At 46.3% G+C, this 15289-nt stretch overlaps 1 protein-coding gene across 6 annotated transcripts in view; it reads right to left on the bottom strand.

The window, feature by feature from the left end:
• Positions 1-7545, bottom strand: part of ANTXR2 (ANTXR cell adhesion molecule 2) — a 130195-nt gene extending 122650 nt beyond the window's left edge. The window contains exon 1 of one of the 6 annotated variants that reach the window (XM_085883456.1): positions 7409-7545. In XM_085883456.1, coding sequence (XP_085739582.1) covers positions 7409-7506 — 98 coding nt within the window. In that variant the 5' untranslated portion in view covers positions 7507-7545. Of the gene's footprint in view, positions 1-6455; positions 6680-7079 lie in introns of those variants that run through there. The other 5 variants (XM_085883452.1, XM_085883453.1, XM_085883454.1 and 2 more) reach the window with 5 other exon arrangements.
• Positions 7546-15289: the final 7744 nt, after the last annotated feature.

Here is a 15289-nt window from a genome sequence, read left to right as displayed (position 1 = left end):
CTCTCACCAACTGTCATCAGGGCGGTCCTGCCGTCCTTTTATAAGCGATCAGTGTTGGTGGAGCCTCAAGCACGACTTCAGCCAAATCCAGCTTGCCTATTGGCGCATTCCTGCACGAGACCTCCAACCATCCATTCTCACAGTCATTCTCTCCTGACCATCGAACGAGACGCAACTCCCAATTAACACAGACCTGGCTTTCGACGCCATATTCGGGGCACTCGACGAATGCCAGAAAGCAGCCACTTGCCGGAACAACCGAGCGGAAACATGAAGCGCTCACAAAATGTTAACTGGCAATCATCACCTCTTTGTTGAGCCCGATACGAAGAAGAGCCGGTTAGCATCTATAGAGATGCTGAATGGTGTGTCGATCGCCGATGTAAAAAGGTGGGTATCGAACGTCGATGAAAGGTGGTGGTCCTTGAGGTAAAGGACCTGAGACCACAGCCATGTTTGATGGTCAGAACGAACTGTTCGGGAAAAACTTGTGGTGTGATCAACGACTCAAATGTCCTGCAAGTCCAATGTGAAAATGATGCCCAAAATAAAATGTGTAAATATATCGTGTATTTCCAAGCCAATGTATCTTGATGATAAGGGAATAGAATGAGTCTCTGTTGGGCTAACGGCTATCTTATCGTATGTACAAATGGTGGATATCACTCATGCAGAAATGAAATCTGATGTAAAATCATACGTCATGAACGTGTCGTAAAGATGAAAAGGTTATCCCAGAAGAAAGAAAGGGAACCTGCTCTCTACCCTTCTCCAACGCATCAAAGAGTTAGAATCCCACCAGACAAGGGGATGGGTCGATTCTCTACATGCATTTATGGAAATAACTGTCGGACGACCTCCTGGATGTTGTGTGCATTAGTCGGATCCAATTCTGAAATCCACAACTATATATATTTATTATATTTGTTGTTTTTTTTAAAGAAAAAAGTTGCATCCAACCATAACATTTCCTCAACCCAGGAACTTCCCCTTCCCACCAAGCTTCCTCTATCAGAAATATAATTTTCACTCAGTGGTGTAGTAGTTCGAGCATACACTCCAAGTCTGGGAGGTCGGTGGTTCAAACTCCAGTCGAGTCATACAAAATCATTTTAAAATAGTACGAGCTGCTTCCTTGCTTCACGCTCACCATTTAAAAGGCTAGAGCATGGATGAACATTGAACAACACAAGGAAGGAAATGGCTAACCACCTAGTATAATCCTTGCCAAGAAACTTCTTCGGCAGCACCAAGACCCTGCAAACAGAGACTGGTAGTGCCAGGACCTCAGGAAGCAGCTCAAACAGAGATGTTTGTCGAGATCTAATCATGTCACCAGAAGTTGGGCATGACTTGACAGAGCAAGATAACAATTTCACATATCTATATATATATATATATATATATATATATATATATATATATATATATATATATATATATATATATATATATATATATATATATATATATATATATATATATATATATATACATAAACTCAGTGAACAAAACTTGAGGAACACCTATTCTTTCCATGAAACAGACAGATCAGGTGAAGGGTTGGAGACAGGTAAAAGGAGGATTTTTAAGCCTTCAGACGATTGAGACAGGGATTGCGTTGAGTGTTCCATTCTGAGGATGAGTGGGCAAGACAAAAGATTTAAGTGCCTTTGAACTGGGTATGGTAGTCGGTGCCAGGTGCACCGGTTTGAGTGTGTCAAGAACAGCGACGCTGTTGGGTTTTTCATGCCAAACAGGTTCCCATGTGTATCAAGAATGGTCCACCACCCAGAGGACATCCAGCCAACAGCAGGCCAGTGGTCGAAAACGGCTCCTCATTGATGAAAGAAGCCAACGAAGCTGACACAAATTATGCAGAGCAACAGACGGGCTACAGTTAGTAAACTGACAGTCCAATACAACATTGGTGCCGAAAGACCCATAAAATAATGCACAACTCGCCGTACCTTGATTTTCATGAATGTGTAATGGCAGTCGACGACCGTACAGAGTTCCACTTCTTTCAACAATAAAAACAAGTACCTGTGGTTGCAGTGGGCTAAGGAACAAAATACTGGACACTGGAGGATTGGAAAAACACTGCCTGGTCTGATGAATCCCGGTTCTTGCTGTTTCACGCTGATCGGAGGACTCGGGTATGGAGAAAACCACATGAGAACACGCATCAATCATGCCGTGTGTCAACACTGCAGGCAGATGGTGGTGGTGTGATGGTGTGTGGTGTGTTTCATGGCACATATTGTGCCACTTGATAAAAGCGACCACAGGATATCTGCACATCATTGCCAATCAGGTGCATCCCTTCATGGAAGCAGTGTGTCCATCTGTGAATGGATTTCTTCCGCAGGATAATGCCCCATTCCACAAGGCGAGGATTGTCCAGGAATGGTTCTATAAACATGACAGTGAATTCAGCTTGCTGCAGTGGCCTGTGCAGTCACCAGATCTCAATCCAATTGAGCATCTTTGGGATGAGATGGAATGACCTACTTGGAGTCGAGATCTACCATCAGCCAACTTGACAAGTGTGGGAAGCATTGGAGTCATCATGGGTCAACATACCTGTGTAACGCTTTTAACACCTTCTAGAGTCCATGTCCTGACAAATTAAGGCTGTTCTGAGGGCAAAAGGGGGTGGAACCCAATATAAGGAAAGCCCTCCTCATGTTTTGTACATCGAGTGTATGAAGCACAACATGTTCACATGTTCAGGGCACTTTATACGAGTTACATGAACAAGATACTGGCAATGATACAAGAAGTGACTTTTTTTTTTTTACAACACAAGACCAAACCATATTATTAACAACTACTGACGGATTGATATTGAAAAAAATAATTAATGTAATTTTTTTTTCTTTCTTTCTTTACAGGATTGAGGCTCATGGAAGAGTGAGGACAATCTTTGGTTTGTCTTTGACTATTGTATCTCGTATGTAAACCGATTTCAACGCCTCTCGTGTACGTGCTTTGTTTCATCAAATAGGAATACATGAATGAAAACACACACACACACACACACACACACACACACACACACACACACACACACACACACACACACACACACACACACACACACACACATGCCCTCCCCACCCAGTCGCCTTCCCCCTTCGCTCCTCTACCCTCCATTTTGAATCCCCCACCCAACATCTCACAAGCCATACACATGTAAACAGTTTACACCACTTCACCTTTCCCTCCCTCTCCTCAGTACTGAGTCTTCAACAAGAAAAATTCCAGTCAGATGCCCTTGATCATCCAGAGTGTCTGTCCCACAATCCCCCAGCATGCACACCATTGCTGTGAGAACAGGACAAAGACCCCCTGAGACAACTAACGATCTTCTGATCGACAACACCGAATCAGATACCTGGATGGGAGGATCCGATCTAACATTCATCCTGAAGGTCTTCAACCACTATGGAATTTTTGATCGACTCGAAGTCGTGTTTCAATAAAAAAAAGACCTGTCCTTTTAGCATTTTGTCCCTCCACCATCAACAACCTATATAATGCATTTGCAATATGTTGTGCAATGGCAAAGAGCTCTTTGAATAATCAATAAGAACAAGTTCAGCATCATACGAGGAACCTGATCACGTCATTGATGTTTCAGTTCAACATGCACACCTAACACTGCCACACCGTCAGTGCTTGTAAATCCGTCTATGGTCGTCAATTTGGGGACACCTTACATGGCACTGGGATTAGGTACACCATCACGGATGTGATCGCTGCCGTTTCGAGGAAGGGATCAAAATCACGTCGCCATGTAATTTTCATGTTAACCTAATTAGGATGTGGATTGCAATAGCAGGTACTCTTGTGGAGGCACAGTACCACACTCGTCTCATCATTGAATAATGAAACAAATTGCATGATGGACTCATGTTAATTACCTCTTCCATCAAAGGCAGACAGAGTTTATGTTTGCACCTGTCTGGCTGTGTGCAGGATATCTCAAAATGTTGCGTGGACGAGTTGTGACCAAACTTGGTGAATGAGTTGGGTAGGTGACGAGAACAAGCCAATTCGATTTTGGTTATCCAGATCTGGCCTATCGGTGGGATACATACCGTAAACCGTTCAGCTTGGCAGAGGTATGCGCTCCACCGAGTGTCGTTCTCGTGATTCATGTGGTGCGTGTGAACATGTTCTTTAAAAACGTCTTTTTGAGATAAATTTAAATTGAAATATGTGATCAGAAAGTCCATACCATGGAGAGAAATATCAAATAATCAAACGATACAACTTGTGCCAGTCCGTTTTTACAGTTTTGTTCAACAAGTGGGGAATGATTCAAAAGGTTTCTTCTTGACGTCACTCAAATACACCTTTCGTGGCACGTCACATTGCATCCACCACACTACCACTACATATTTAACAGAACCAATCACTCTCACCTTCCTCCGAGGTCAGCCAAGGAACGTTTTGGGCCAAAGGCTTTCACGAACCTGCTGGCTTGGCCCGACGGTGACAGGAATCCGGCGATAACCGGCAGACTCTTGAGGAAAGCACCGTGGGATGTTTATCGTTCACAAACTAATGCAAGCAGAAAGGACACCGGGCTTAATGCCCATCTGTGCAATATGACGCAACTACCCACCTGCAAAGTACCGGCGCGGCGTTTCACAGTCGGGTCGGGACTCGAACCCAGACAAGAGCTCAAAGGTAAGTGCTCTACCTCTGCACCCGTCGGACTAACGATACACCTAATGTATAGAATGGTTATTCCACAAGGACAATCTTGTTGTAAGAAAGAAAGCAAAGAAAGGACCGTGGTGGACTATGTTGCAGAAATAAGTATTTTACAAGAAAATGGACACAAAGAGTTAAAGGAAAGGAAATGCCTGGTGTTGGCTTAGTGGTTAGGGTAGCTGGTTTGTGATCTTTTGGTCCTGAGTTCGAGCCCCTGTAGCCGTTGAATTAACGCCAAGTGGGGTTGACTTAGCCTGTCATCCTTCCGCGGTCGGCGAAATGAGTACCAGTGTACTGGTAATAGGGGCACTGCATCAGTGGCACAGCCACACCCTCAGCCAATGATGCAGCCAGCAGCCTTGTGGGAGTGGCGTGCAGGACGAGAAGAAAAAGCCACTTGTGTTGTCAACTTGGCCACAGGACATTTCACACCGATCTGGAACTGTCATCAGGACAGCGCACCGATCTGGGACTGATATGGAACAATCATCAAGAATGTACACTGATCTGGGACCAATATGGAATCATCATCAGGGCTGTGCACCGATATGGAACCGTCAGCAGGACTGTGCACTGATATGGAACAATCATCAATAATGTACACTGATATGGGACCGATATGGAACAAACATCAGGACTGTGCACCGATATGGAACAAACATCAGGACTGTGCACCGATATGGAACCGTCAGCAGGACTGTGCACCAATATGGAACAACGATCAAGAATGTACACTGATATGGAACAATAATCAAGAATGTACACCGATTTGGGACCGATATGGAACAATCATCAATCATATACACTGATTTGGGATCGATATGGAACCATCATCAGGACAGCGCACCAATCTGGGACTGATATGGAACAATCATCAAGAATGTACACTGATTTGGGACCGATATGGAACCATCATCAGGGCTGCAAACAAATCTGGGACCGATATGGAACAATCATCAAGAATGTACACTGACCTGGGACCGATATAGAACAAACATCAGGACTGTGCACCGATATGGAACAAACATCAGGACCGTGCACCGATATGGAACCATCATCAGGAATGTGCACCGATATGGAACCATCATCAGGAATGTGCACTGATCTGGGACCAATATAGAACCATCATCAGGACTGTGCACTGATTTGGGACCGATATGGAACCATCATCAGGAATGCACACTGATCTGAGACCGCTATAGAACCATCGTCAAGGCTCTAAACAGATCTGGGACAGATATGGAACCATTATCAGGACATTGATCATCATGATCATGTACGAGTACGATATCATGGCTCTGCATCCACACCCGTGTTTAACTCGTGAAAGGCTCTTTGAATAACTGAGTATTCGGAAATGGTGTTGATTGGGTGGGAGTGAGGGAAGCATGGTCACCAGTATCAAGACCAATGTAACGTATGTTGATCATGGAGTCCTGAGTATCTTACAACCAAGTTCAGTATGTATTTTGGTTCTCATGATAACTTCATCGGCACTCGAGTCCTCGGACACTGTACGAGCCAAAACCACGGCACGGCGGAGCGTACGTCGCCTCCCCCATCGAGTGCGTCCCCGCGAGTCCCTCGGTGCCCGTTGGGCCATCTTGATTCAATCAAACAACTCATCTCTGGATGCCCGCCCTGCCTTGCCCCGCAACCGATCCAAGAAAAGAAAATCACGATGAAATCCAAACCGTTCCTTTTGCGGTGTGACCGAGAGGACTTACTGTATGTTCAGGGAATTCCGGGAAGATCCTCCCCAAAGTAAACACCGTCACCGATACAAAAACAAGCTGCGATCATTGAAATCCGTCGCAGCCAGATACGATTCGCAACGGGCCGTCGTCTCATGAGCGTCAGGTGAATGGGCAATTCATGCAAAGATGGAAACAAGATCTATGGAACCATCGTCAGCACGGGAAACATCCTTCAACCGCCCGATGGAAACCAGCGCAGATGTGAGAACCCAAAAAGTGAGAAAGACCACTGTACTGTACACACGACCCCCTCGTCAAAACACACTGTACCCATCAAAGCACACTGTACCTCTCATCAAAGCACACTGTACACACTGTACCCACCAAGGCACACTGTACACGCGACCCCCTCATCAAAGCACACTGTACCCACCAAAGTACACTGTACCCACCAAAGCACACTGTACACGCGATCCCCTCATGAAAGCACACTGTACACACCGTACCCCTCATGAAAGCACACTGTACACACTGTACCCATCAAAGCACACTGTACACGCGATCCCCTCATCAAAGCACACTGTATACACCGTACCCCTCATGAAAGCACACTGTACACACTGTACCCATCAAAGCACACTGTACACACTGTACCCCTCATGAAAGCGCGAGCTCCAAATTCTTGCGGTGAGGGAAACGCGCCCTCGGGGCGGAAAGAAACGGGACCCTGCGGGCGAATCCTTACTTGTCCAAAACGAAGTACAGGTCGAACGCGCCATGGCACTCACTCGCACAGGTGGTCCTGATAGCGCAACACAACAACAGCGCAGCCCAAAGAGTTTTCACGTTTCGCATTGCTGAAGTGATTTCGCTTGGCTGTTTGTACTGTTCCCTTTCACCGCTCCCACTGATGCCCTGCTCTCCCTCAAGATGGAGCGAGAATAAGAAACGCCTTCCTTCAAATAGGAAGAGCAGACACTGACCATTTCCGCTGAGTGTTTCCCAGTCCGACTTCCGAGTTCCTCCCCATCCTCTCCCTGTGGTCGGAAAACAAGACTTCCCTACCCACCCCCTGTGTCATCTCCGTCCCTGTCCCTTCTCATTTCCCCGTTCCATCAACATCACCCCTCCCTCCCCCCCCACCACCACCACCACCCCTCCCTCCTCCCCCCACCACCACCCTCCCTCCTCCCCCCACCACCACCACCCCTCCCTCCTCCTCCCCCCACCACCACCACCCTCCCTCCTCCTCCCCCCACCACCACCTCCCTCCTCCTCCCCCCACCACCCCCACCCTCCCTCCTCCTCCCCCCACCACCACCTCCCTCCTCCTCCCCCCACCACCACCTCCCTCCTCCTCCCCCCACCACCACCACCCTCCCTCCTCCTCCCCCCACCACCACCAATCTACACCAACTCCCGATCCAACTACACCCCGTCCCACCCCTTGTTCTCCCCTCCACCCCATGCTCCTTCCTACACCCCCATGCCTTCTTCTAAACACCCGTCCCATATCCACCCCCATCTAAACCCCCAAGTTCCCCCTCTGCACCCACCGAACAGATTTTCCCCGCCCCTCACCTGCATCACCTTATCTTTACGGCCCCTCTCAGTTCAAAGCAAAAGAGGGAGTTGAGGTTTTTGTGTGTGTGTGTATATATCTCTGTTATAATACCAAGCTTGCACACTGAAAACTCGGCTCGCCGTCACACGATCCCTATGAAATTGCTGTGGCACTTAGCGGACATGCTGACAATGCTTGGGAAGTCTTGGCGTTCCATAGGACCACTTGCATTTTGCACAATGAGTATTTTTGTCATTCCCCGTGTACGGTCTGTCGTCTGCTACCAGCGATGTTGTACTGCTATCCCGTGCATGTGCACAGGTATCGCTTGTTTATATATAGCTCGTGTTCGATATATGTTCGAGGCTCGTGGAAGTGAGAGCGGAAATGATATGAAGGGGAGGAGAAGGACACAGCGGGGGGGAGGACACTGGCCCAGTGTCACTGGGGGGGGGGGTAGAAGGACACATGGGGGGGGGGAGAAGGACACATGGGGGGTGAGAAGGACACATGGGGGGGCGACACATAGGGGGAGGTACACGGGTGGGGGGGGTGAACAATTTAGGTACAAGGTGAATGAAACACTGGAAGAAGGGGAACGGGAAAGAGGGGATGAAACAGAAAAGGAACAAATCAACTGACAACTTCCAAAGTGGGATAGGGTGAAGGTAAGGGTGAGGGTTAGGGGGTCAGAGCAGAGGAAGAGGGTAAGGAAGAGGGGGGCAGGGTAGAGGGAGAGGGTGAGGGTGAGAGTAAGTGCGAGAGAGAGAGAAGCGGGAGAGGGGAGAAGAGGGTAAGCGAGAGGAGGATCGAGGGAGGGAGGGGGTGCAGAGGGTTTCGGAAGAGGGGGATCACACCAACCTGGAAAAAGGGAGTGTTTGGGAATGTGGTTATGTGGGGTAGAAGACATCAATTTTGTAAGTTTGTGTAATAAAGGAAAGCACCTCAGTGTCATAAACCGTTTTCCCTTATCACGAGTCACTGCTCCACCGGATGTGAGCAATTGAATCGATAATAGATTTGTCCTTCATTTCTCTGTGGATTGTTCATTGTTGGTTCCTCTCTTTCCTGTCTGTTGTCTATCTTTCTCTCGAAAGTGTTGACGCTTCATATTCTATGCATTCCTGTCTTTGCTCATTCTATCGAATGACTCAAAAAGTAGTTTAATATTTATACTCATTCAAAATTCATTATAACATCAGGAATAGAAATATTATTATGGACAAACCGACTAAAAAAATTTGTGTACCAAGAGTCGACTCCTTTGGCAGGAGCGAAACCGAAGGAAGATTTTGGGGGGTATCATAATCACAACTCGAAAGCATCTGAAAATGCAAATCACTCCAATTTCAACTCAATTAGATGAAAATTGAGGATTTTATGCCACCTTGATCTTTGACCTTTTTGATCTAACAAAACAAACAAACAAACAAAAAAAACCAATCAGATTCTAGCTCTTTATTGATGAACCAATTCAGTGACCCAATGTGTAAATTCTTTAAATTTCAGATCGGATGAAAATTGACGATTTTAGGTGACGCTGACCTTTGACCTTTTGACCAAATTATTAATTTGTCTTCTCCATGTTCTCATTTTAATTAAGCTTTGGTGAAAATTGTTCTCCATGTTCTCATTGACTTGATCGGGGTTCGAACCACCCATCTCCCAGATTCGGATGGTCGGCCTCAACATATTTTCGGTACACAAACACCAATCAGATACCTTCAATGTCTTGAAAAATCCAAGAGTACTCAAAATATATTGTTACGTACTTGGGATCCGAGGCTCGCCACGAGGGGGAAACACTCGGGTCCCTTTCGAACGCCCGGTCCTGAAGTCACCGGGCGCAGATAACTCCATGCACTGGCAAGTTGCTAAACAACCACAAACGCCGATTGGCACTGCCAATCCGGGCAGGTTTACACTACTTCACGTGATACCTTCCCTGTGGACGGCCAAGTCAATTGGGGTCTTGAGCCCGCAGCGCACACCCAGATTATTGCTGAGTGATACAGTGTGTGTGCTGGCTAAAAAGAGCAAATTCAGTGGGGCAAAACTTCCTGGCTAAGCTAATGTGCGAACTGTGCTGGAACAATGAAGGAAAAGCCAAAACGGGCTGGGTTCATTTATAACAAAAGCATTTTATTACAAGCAAAGGTGAGGAAAATTATGTGGCATAGTTTAGGGTTTTTTTATTCAATAAAATGTACAGCAGGGGAAAGCCAGCATTCATGGGCATGGCAAAATAAATGCAATTATTTACACAAAAAAAAAAAATCTTAAATTATACGACACATTACAGGCACCAGCAGGCACACACCCAAAGATGCAAGAGAGTTCAGAAAGAGAAGAAGCAGTTGAGGGGTAAGCGACTTCGTTGTACATGGCACGGTCGACAGACCTACACAACCAAATTGTTTAGGAGGGAGAGGAAAACGTTGGTGTCTATGGTGCGTGAGTGGGAGGTATATAATGTGATGCAAATGTGATGCAGAAGAGGAAGTGTGAGAGGTGCGAATCAATATGCCCTTTCAGTGATGCGTGGTCGAGACAACAGATGAGAGAGAGAAAGAAGCATGAGAGATAACTTAACGGGGCATGTAAGAGAGTCTGTAAATGTGTTTAATGATGATGACTGCGGAACGCCGTGGGAGCCGAGCACCGATGACCTAGTGATGATCCGGCAGTGACGACACTGCTCGCCTGGATCATTATCATACTGCCCTCTCAGCTCGGCTCTCGTTCGGCAAGACTCTTTCATTCCTCTTTTTCCCCGCCTTTGGAATAAACTCCCACACTCTGTTCAATCCCATTCTTCCCTCCTGGCCTCCAAAAACAGCTGTTCACCACCACCTTTTATCTTCCCCCATCCAAAACCTCCATCTTTTCTACCCCCGTTAATCCACCCCAAATTCACCTCCTTCAAATTCCCTGCTTTCCTTCCTGAAAGTCCCCATAGTGCCCATATTGTAAACCCCGATACAAGACATACGAGGCAGTTAAAAAATATATTAAAAAACCCCAGAAGAATCGGAACGAGAACCAAAATTAAAACGGCACTCGATAGACCACATACCTCCACCAGGCTGAACGATGTCCAGTGTGTCTCCTACTGATTGGCCACATCTGCATCTGGACCTTCACCAAAGTCAAATCAGCTTGTTCTTGTCACCTCCCAACTCATCTCCCAAGTTTTGTCATAACAGCACAGCTTCGATGAGCATGAGCTGTTTATAGCACATCTTTGTTTCTTGCAGCTCCGGAGGATATCCTGTGGTTTTTGCCATCGCTCCGCCTTTTATGCCAGCAGGGCTGTACGTCACAAATGACGCATCATGCACGCCCCTCCCCTCTCAAAAACAATCAGATTCTAGACCGGGCCAACGGCCGGTCTGGGGCGGAGCGACCCCTCTGAAACCCCTCACCCTGATGTACTAAGATGATGTTGGACCGGTCATGATGGTGATGCCGCTTTATCTGCCAATACTAACGCCGCTGGCCGAGTGAAAATGTAACACAGACATTTAAGACTGATTACAGGGGGTAAAACAGGACAAATGGCATCAAATGGGTTCTTAATTTTAGACACAGGCATTGGGATGGGTGGACATCGTCTTACTCGGAATATACGTGACTTATACATACCTAATAACGCAATTAGTTGCTTCGCACTTACGATCCACACTTTTTAAAGGAAATAACTGCTCTACAGTCAGTATTATTAACCCTCAAGGTCCACAAAATCACCCTCACCTCAGAAGGAGGAACAACAGGACATGATCCCATTCACTATACAAAGACAACTCCCCACCCCAGTCTGAAAACCTGCATGCACAAAATTTGAAACAGCATTCAACCCAAGTCTAATGTATCGCTCCGCTAATCCTATGCATTCATCCACTAACAAACATACTAAATCAATTCTAAAACCTGATATAATTTTGAAATAATGTGGTTGGGATGAAGGTGGATGTACCAGGAGGGCTCTTCTTATTCTAGCTCTGAGTCTTTGAAGTTCATGAAGTGCGGGCCCCCCTACCCGGTATCAAACCTATCACTCAATGCTGTCTTTCAAGACCCTGGTCCCCGGCAATACAAGTGTGACTACAGGGACTTTCAGCACCCGGTGCTCCCCCTGGCGGAATTGGCCCCTCCACTACTTGAGTTATTTGAGCCGAATGGCCTGCCAACAATGCTGAGACGGGCCCATATGGTCTTCACCGGGTCGTCTTGGTCCAGGTGGTTCAATAAACAAAATAAAATGGCTCTCATGCCCCATACAAATAACACTCGGCCCACGTGGCCTTGACACAATGGTCTTTGGCCTTTATGGCCCATGAAGAAAAACACAGCAGGTAACAAGTGGCAGGTCAAATGGCATTGCTGACAGTCAAATATACCATAGCTTAGCAGATATAACATGGCTCGATCGGCAAGTGGCAAAGCTGGATGGTGGCATGGCAGCAGATGTTGTGACAAACACAGCAGATGTCATCATGGTGACAGGAGTGTGTTGCAGCAGCAGATGGGGTTGCCAGATTCAGGCCAAACCTTGCTCTACACTGGCTGCCCCACTAATCCCTCTATTCTATATCTATGTCCTGCTAATCCCACCAAACTAAGCTATCTTCTGGGAGGAAATCTGGACATGCTTGGTAACCTCGAGATTGATAGTGAAGCGCTTGCAGAGATCTGATTTACTAGGCAGTGAAAAATGATATAAAAGGCGTTGGCGGCAACCCACATCAATGGTGTGAAGGAGGAAGCATCCCTATTCTGTCCTACCATTAACACAAAATCATTCCCCCGTTAACTTCAACTACCCCCCACCACAACTAGTATGGTTCTATACAACCAATTTACCCACTGCTTTGCATGTTTGGTGCTCCATCAATTTGGCCCTGGCCCTCAAATTTCCGCTCTGTGCATGTTCACAAAATCATGGCTGGGTGGTATGGCACTTGTTACAGGTTCTTACCTGCTCTGTCGTGGCATCCAATGCTGCTGGGGGTCACCCTCTCCCCCCCCACTCGAGTCAAGGCAAGGCTTTGTTTATGTATCATGATATAGTCATGGCTTTATTTATATACCACCAGCAGGGGTACCTGGCATTGCCCAGTGCTCTGCTAATCCTGTTGGCATTTTGAAGAAGGTTTTTGTGAGTGTCTCAAACACTTCTCTTTTCGCGCGAAGGAATGGGGTCGGGGATCATTAAATATTACCTTTCACACACTGTTGTGGCCAAAAATATTGGCACCCTTGCACTGTTTTTTCAAATAACTCACAATTTTCGAAAAAAAAGTTTAAATTGACAAAAATATTTTGTCTCCACAACTCTTTATTCACTGTTAATATTACTGAACCTTTATTTTTGATTCAGAACTTAATATATCCTTTTTAATCAGGAAATAAAAACAAGCTCAAATGAGCTAAGATCCTCGTCCTCTTAATGATGACGTCATAAAAACGAATATGACGTCATTGTGATGTATCAGGTTTGTGATAAATTATCTGTGCTAATGCCCAGCTTGATTCCCGCAAACAAAATTCAAACAGCTTGCCTAGTTTCGGAGATAATGGTCGAGGCGATTTCCATTAGCGGCGATATTATGACGTCAACTTTTTTTTCGAGGAAGAATTTCCAAAATCGGAGATGGTTACTGCCTGCGCGTGGGATTTCTGCATATACATGGCAAGTTTCACGAAGATCCGATGAAAACTCTGGGTTGTGAAATAAAAAATGTCAAAAAATAGGAATGACGTCATAAAAATTGATATGACGTCATAGTGATGTATCATATGTGCGGCAATTCATCTCTGCTGATGCCCTGTTCGATTCCCGCGAGCAAAATTCACAAAGCTTGTCGAGTTTCGGAGGTAATGTTTTAGGCGATTTCCATTAGCGGAGATATTTTGACGTCATAACTTTTTTTTCGAGGAGGAATTGTCAAAATCGGAGATGGTTACTGTCTGCGCAGGGTATTTTTACATATATACGCCAAGTTTCAGGAAGTTTCGATGAAAACTGTGGGCTGTGAAACAAAAAAGTCCACAAGAAGAAGATGAAGAACAACAACGTGAGTCAGACTTAGAGATCCTCCACGAGGATCTAATAAATGGCATTGTTGACACCCTCGACTCAATATTTGGTATCACAGCCTTTGGACAAAATAACTGCGGTCAAGCACTTCCTATAGCCAGGAATGAGCTTCCTACACCTCTCTACTGGCAGGATGGCCCACTCTTGTTGTGAAAACTGTTTCAGTTCTCCCAGATTTGAAGGTTGCCTTCTGTAGTCAACTATAGAATCTCCACTCCCCCGCCGCCGGCTTCACCCACCCACCTTCTCCGCCCGCCTCTCGCCGCTGGACAACCCACTCACATGGATCCACCTAAAATCCCTCTCTCACGCCTGATGGTCTCGCATATTCTCTGGATTGGCAAAGATGCTGCGCCGGCGCCGTAGCCAAGCAGGAGTCGACGTGCCAACTCTCAAGGAGGGATCGTTCAGCGGAGCGTCCCCCCTAAACGTACTGGGTGACACGGTCAGTCAACCGTGCAAGGTATTACGAGACCCTTAGCCTCATCTCCCCTCCTTTTTTCAAATTAACTCCTCTTTTCGGGTTTTGTTTGTGTGTGTGTGTGTGTGAATGTAATGGCATCAATCCTAGCTATAAGTTAAGATTGCAGAAGATATATCGGTGTAGGTCTGCTCTGTATCTGCTTTAGTATGTTGCTTGTTTTGTTGACACACCACACATTTCTTTCTATCCCTGCCTTACACACAACAATAAACTACCTTCACTGTGCCACATATTTTTCCTCGCCTGCCTGTAATAAATGCTGATGTAGAAATGTCCCCAGCTCGTTTTTGTCTTTTCCTTAATTGATCCTGCATGGTCCATATCCAAGCCAAGCTGGGACTTTATTTCCAAAGATCCGTTCTTTTAGCCGTTACGTTCCTTGGCAGTGTCGCTCGGCTGCATCTGATCCGTTAAGGTGACCCGGTTTGGACAAGGCGTGTCTCCCGGTAATTAGATCACGTGATTATTTTTAGGTAACCGGATAAACCTTAGACGGAGGACCCTAAGGCACGTGGAGTTATCCGATCTGCCACGTCACGGAGTTATCCGTGTGTGACAGCCTGTGATTCCGGGGAGTCTGGTGAGAACCCGAGATAGCTTCCCTCCCAAGTGGTCTTCTCACCCCGGCACCTGGCCGCAACAATATTTTTGCCTAAAATATCCACCAGCACTTACTGATGAACCCCTCAAAGTTTGATGAAGATCCGTTTAGCCAT

Source organism: Eptatretus burgeri, chromosome 5 (assembly GCF_056783735.1).
Source record: "Eptatretus burgeri isolate ZD-2024b chromosome 5, Ebu_testis_v1, whole genome shotgun sequence".
NCBI classification, from domain to species: domain Eukaryota; kingdom Metazoa; phylum Chordata; class Myxini; order Myxiniformes; family Myxinidae; genus Eptatretus; species Eptatretus burgeri.
Note: the sequence above shows the minus strand (reverse complement) of the source record. Positions and strands in the feature narration are given on the sequence as shown.